Source organism: Peromyscus maniculatus, chromosome 6 (genome assembly GCF_049852395.1).
Source record: "Peromyscus maniculatus bairdii isolate BWxNUB_F1_BW_parent chromosome 6, HU_Pman_BW_mat_3.1, whole genome shotgun sequence".
In the NCBI taxonomy this organism is placed as follows: domain Eukaryota; kingdom Metazoa; phylum Chordata; class Mammalia; order Rodentia; family Cricetidae; genus Peromyscus; species Peromyscus maniculatus.
Genome location: NC_134857.1, coordinates 3132346 through 3138345, shown reverse-complemented (window position 1 = coordinate 3138345; position 6000 = coordinate 3132346). Strand labels below are relative to the sequence as shown.

At 36.8% G+C, this 6000-nt stretch overlaps 1 protein-coding gene across 2 annotated transcripts in view; it reads right to left on the bottom strand.

Annotated features, from left to right (window-relative positions):
• Window positions 1-2154: 2154 nt before the first annotated feature.
• The window catches only part of LOC102910557 (uncharacterized), a 30522-nt gene continuing 26676 nt past the window's right edge, over window positions 2155-6000 (bottom strand). The window contains exons 2-4 of one of the 2 annotated variants that reach the window (XM_006998388.4): window positions 5412-5538; window positions 5145-5205; window positions 2155-4283 (exon numbers count right to left, since the gene is read on the bottom strand). In XM_006998388.4, the coding sequence (XP_006998450.4) occupies window positions 2729-4283; window positions 5145-5205; window positions 5412-5538 (1743 nt within the window). In that variant the 3' untranslated portion in view covers window positions 2155-2728. The remainder of the gene's footprint in view (window positions 4284-5144; window positions 5206-5411; window positions 5539-6000) is intronic. The other variant, XM_076573834.1, reaches the window with a different exon arrangement.

Below are 6000 nucleotides of genomic sequence, written 5' to 3'. Positions count from 1 at the left end.
GACAGCTTTAGTCACCATGGACCCAATCCAAAAAAGAAATGTCATCTTTATTATTCTCAATTATGATACTGGAAAAAATGACAGCTATGGAGATTGCTATGAACTATTAATGAGGAGTTGTTTTTTATATATTAAGAAAGGGTCACCTGTGGGAGCGCATTTTCAGGTTTCCTTGTGGCTTTTCCCAAAAGGTCTGCATAGAGAGGATGATTGGACAATGAGTGTGAGTGCAGGTGTCTGAGATGGTCTGCACTGGGCTGTGCTGGAGGGACGTCTTTTGCTCCAACCCTTGGCATTTCTGTAAATACCCTAGGGCAGAGACAGTCAGGGCCTGTTGGAATAGGTTCCAGGCCCTCTCATGGTTATCCTGTATTTTCTATCTGTTTCTCCCCACTCTGAATCCTTCTATCTAATATTTTCTGCTGCTCCTACTCAAGAGCACTCTGGGGAAATGCAGGGGTGGTGGGTAGCCCTCCCACAATTTGGGAAGGTTTAGGTAATGCTTGCCCTGCTGGAAGAAGTATGTCCCTGGGGGTGAACATAAGAGTTCACATCCACACACCATTTCCAGTTCCCACTTTCACTTTCATGCCACAGGTGGAAGGTGTGAATTCTTAGCTTCCTGCTTTAGCTGCCATGTTTGACACTTGTTGCCATGCCACTTTCATGGTGATCCTGTATCTTTCTGGACCCAAGGGCCAACTATTCCACAAGTTGACACAGACATAATGTTTTACCACAGCAACAGAAAAGGCACTAATACACATCAAGTTTTATATCTGGATGCCTTAATTTCATGTAATTGAAGAGAACTGTGGAATAGAAACAGTCTAGCTCATCATTTAAATTCATAAGTTTTCGTCCATATGAGTTTGAAGGTGCAAATAAAAAAGAGGGACATCATAATGCTTGAACAGATTGGTGACAGTTGTCAAATATTTTCTCCAGAGTAATCCTGTGTAACTGAATGTAAGTCTGTTGAGTAAAGATCTTACCAAACTCTTTATGGCCAGATTTCCCTCAGTATTAGTTTTTTTTTTTGTTTGTTTTTTTTTTTTTTTTTTTTTTTTTTTAGGTCCTCAAAGACTACTGTGAAATGAAAAGGCCTTAACAGACAAATTACACATTAAGTTTTACTCTTGTATAAAGGCTAATATAAACTGCAAAACTTTACCACATTCACTACATTTATAGGGTTTCTCTGAGTGTGATTTTTTTTCTCATGATTTCAAAGACTGCTGATTCATGCAAAAGCTTTACCATATTGATTACAATCATAGGATCTCTCTCCAGTATGTGTTTCTTTATGCCTTCAGAGACTACCTGCATATGCAAAGGCTTTATCACATTGATTACTTTCATAGGTTTTCTCTCCAGTATGTGTTTTTTCATGCACTTGAAGACTGGTCTGTTGTGAAAAGGCTTCAGCACATGGATTACATTCACAGGATTTCACTCCAATGTGTGTTTTTTTTATATATTTTGAGACTATTAGCACATGTAAAGCCTTAACCACATTAATTTTATTCATTAGGTTTCTCTTTAGAATGTATTCTTTCATGTATTTAGAGAGGATTGTGGTATGAAAAGGCAATATCACATTAATTATATTTGAAGGGCTTCTCACTAGTATGAGTTCCTTTACGTATTCAGAGACTACTGGCACATCCAGGTTTTACCTCATTGATAACATTCATAGGGTTTCTCTCTTTTATGTGCTCTTTTATGGATTTGGAGGTGATTGTGTTTTGAAAAGGCTTTATCTAATTGATTTGATTCATAGGGCTTTGTAGCTAGAGTTTTCTTGCCTGGCCCACAGCTGCTCAGACCCAACCAAGTAAACACAGAGACTTATATTGCTTACAAACTGTATGGCCATGGCAGGCTTCTTGCTAATTGTTCTTATATCTTAAATTATTCCATTTCTATAAATCTATACCTTGCCACATGTCTAGTGGCTTACCGGCATCTTCACATGCTGCTTGTCATGGCGGCGGCTAGCAGTGTCTCTCTGACTCAGCCTTCCACTTCCCAGAATTCTTCTCCTCCTTGTCCCACCTATACTTCCTCCTGCCTGGCTACTGGCCAATTAGTGTTTTATTTTTTAACCAATCAGAGCAACACATTTGACACACAGACCATCCCACAGCAGGGTTTTTCTCCAGTATATGTTATTTTATGTATTTAAAGATGACCTTGAATTACAAAGGCTTTACCACACTGATTTCAGTCTTAGGGTTTTTCTCCAGTATGTATTCCTTTATGTATTCCGAGATTGTTGAGACATACAAAGGTTTTCCCACATTCATTAAATTTATAGTTTCTGTCCAGAATACATTCGTTTTGTATTTGGACATGACTGTGTCATATAAAGGCTTTATTACATTGATTGCATTTGTAAGGTTCCTCTTCAGTATGAGTTCCTTAATGTATGGAGAGATTACCAGCACATATAAAGGCTTTATCACATTGACTACATTTATGGGGTTTCTTCTCTAGATACATGTTCTTTCATGTATTTGGAGATGACAGTGTTGTGAAAAGCCTTTATTACATTGATTACATCTGTAGGGTTTCTCTCCAGTATGTGTTCTTTCATGTCTTCAGAAACCATTGGTACATGCAAAGGCTTTACCATATTGATTACATTCAGAGGGTTTCTATCCAGTATGTGTTCTTTCATGAATTTAAATGTTACTGTGTTGTGAAAAAGCATTTATCACATTGATTACATCTGTAGGATGTCTCTCCAATAATGTGTTCTTTCATGTCTTTGGAGATAACTGTGTCGTGAAAAGGCTTTATCACATTGATTACATTTGTAGGGTTTCTCTCCAATATGTGTTCTTTCATGTCTTCGGAGACTACTGGAACATGCAAAGCCTTTACCACATTGATTACATTCATGGGGTTTCTCTACAGAATGTGTTATTTCATGTATTTGGAGATGAAAGTGTTGTAAAAAGGCTTTATTACATTGATTACATTTGTAGGGTTTCTCTCCAGTATGTTTTCTTTCATGTATTTGGAAACTATCAACACATGCAAAGCCTTTATCACATTGATTACATTTGTAGGGTTTCTCTCCAGAATGAGTTCTTTCATGCATTTGAAGAAGATGGTGTCGTGAAAAGTTTTTATGACATTGACTACATTTATAGGGTTTCACTCCGGAATGTGTTCTTTCATGAATTCGGAGACGACTGTATTGTGAAAAGGCTTTATTACATTGACTACATTTGTAGGGTTTCTCTCCGGAATGTGTTGTTTCATGTCTTTGGAGAAGACTGTGTCCTGAAAAGGCTTTATCACATTGATTACATTTGTAGGGTTTCACTCCAGAATGTGTTATTTCATGTTTTCGGAGACTACTGGAATATGCAAAGGCTTGATCACAATGATTACATTTGTAGGGTTTCTCTCCAGAATGTGTTCTTTCATGTTTTCGGAGACTACTGGAACATGCAAAGGCTTGATCACATTGATTACATTTGTAGGGTTTCTCTCCAGAATGTATTCTTTCATGTATTTGGAGCTGAGTATGTCGTAAAAAGGCTTTGTCACATTGATTACATTTGTAGGGTTTCTCTCCAGTATGTGTTCTTTCATGAATTTGGAGAGTACTGGCACATGCAAAAGCTTTATCACATTGATTACATTTGTAGGGTTTCTCTCCAGAATGCATTCTTTCATGTATTTGGAGACGACTGGGTCGTAAAAAGGCTTTATTACATTGATTACATTTGTAAGGTTTCTCTCCAGTATGTGTTCTTTCATGCATTTGGAGATAACTGTGTTGTGAAAAGGCTTTATCACATTGATTACATTTGTAGGGTCTCTCTCCAGTATGTGTTCTTTCATGTCTTTGGAGATTACTGGTACATGCAAAGGCTTTACCACATTGATTACATTCATAAGGTTTCTCTCCAGTATGTCTTCTTTCATGTCTTTGGAGTCTACTGCTACATGCAAAGGCTTTACCACATTGATTACATTCATAGGGTTTCTCTCCAGTATGTGTTCCTTTATGTATTTGAAAATGATCATGACTTGTGAAGGCTTTACCACACTGATTACTCTTACTGATTTTCTTTCCAGTATGTGTTTCTTCACGTATTTGGAGACTACTGTTGTGTGAAAAGGCTTCATCATATTGAATACAACTATAGAGTTTCTCTCCAGTATGAATACTTTCATTATTCTGAAGGTGACCATAATATAAAAATGCTTTTGCACATTGAGTATATTCAGAGGGTTTCTCCCCAATATGATGTTCTTTGTATCTGTAAAGATAATTGGCACATGTAAAAGCTTTATCACATTCAGTACACTGATGAATATTTATATTTGTATGAATTAATTTTAAAATTTTGTCTAATTTTTAAGACAAATGAGATCTTAAAGTTTACACTCATAGTGTTTCCCTTAATTTAGGGCTGTTTTGTGTCTTTGAAGGTATCTGTAATGGTAAGAGCCTTTTATAGGGCAATAGACATATTTATACATTCCAATACTCGTAGAGCTTTTCTCCAGTCTGCGTGTCTTGATGTATTCCCAATGAAGTTGGAAAATCAATTAAATTTAAACTGTATCACATTCAAAAATTGTACTCCAAGTGGGGACTACTACTTAGCCTCTAATCATTCTGTGTTTGTGAGAGAGAGTTATGTTGCATCCTTCCTATGCTTACATGGCTTGTATCCTCAGTAGTATATGATATACTGATAAAGGAAATGAAGCAAATAAAATGTTTGCCCACTGCATTCACACAACTTGACTTTTTGTTCCTCATAGATATATACTTGGATATATACTTCTCACCTATTCAACACATATTCCTTTTACAATATCTGAATGGCATGAAATTAAACAGATTGGCTGTTCAACAGAAGAACTATCATGGAGCTGTAATTAAAATGAGAATATCAGTGAAGGCATTGTTTCACTGTGTTCTTTCTTAGAGGAATGCCTTGCAAACACGTATCAGCTACCTGAAATTGAGGCATTTGGTTTCGTGAGAATTTAACAATCATCAGTACACTTTAAACTGTGCTTATTTACATTGTCACTTTTATTTAAAACTTCTGGGACACATTAAAATTTCTCCATAGGCACATTTGTATCAGCCAGCACATGAAAAGTACCTTCTAAGTTTTCCAGAACTTTGACAATGTTCTTCAATATCATGGTCTTCCCAACTGTAGCCTAAAATACAGTACCAGAAAATATATCATATATTATGGGAAACTGTGCAAAAGTTAAGTTACTATCTTCAGTGAACCTTAGAACAATGCCAGATTTATTCACCTCATTCTTCTTCTTTCTCAATTGAAATTACAAAAGTGTATCAATAACTACAGAAGAGTTGTCCTTTTATTTTAAAATGTAATACAAAAGAAATTCTGTCTTACCTACAGCAGTAAGGTTTCTGTAGGTCTCCCACATTACATCTTTGTAGAGATTCTTCTGGGAAGGATCCATCAAAGTCCACTCCTCCCACGTGAAGTCGATATGCACGTCATCATAGGTCACTGCAGTCTAAAATATCCCATACATGTGTACAACAGAAAGTGTGATACTGACAGCATGGTGATGTACACTTCTTTGGCAGTATGTTCATATAATTCTGGGGCTCCCCACACTTATTCCATGACACAAAAGTTCTAATCATCAACTCATTTTAGAAAACAAAAGCTGAACAATGAGGTTCACATCTGTCATTTCTAAACATTTTGTCTAGGATATAGCCTTGCAGGAGAAATGCCTATTAAGAGATATAAAGAGGAGCTGGACAGATGGCTCAGTGGTTAAGAGCACTGGCTGTTCTTCCAGAAGTCCTGAGTTCAATTCCCAGCAACTACATGGCTCACAACCATCTGCAATGAGATCTGGTGCCCTCTTCTGGCCTGCAGGCAGACATGCAGACAGCACACTGTATACATAATAAATAAATAATCTTTTTTTTTTATGAGACAGGGTTTCTCTGTGTAGCTTTGTACC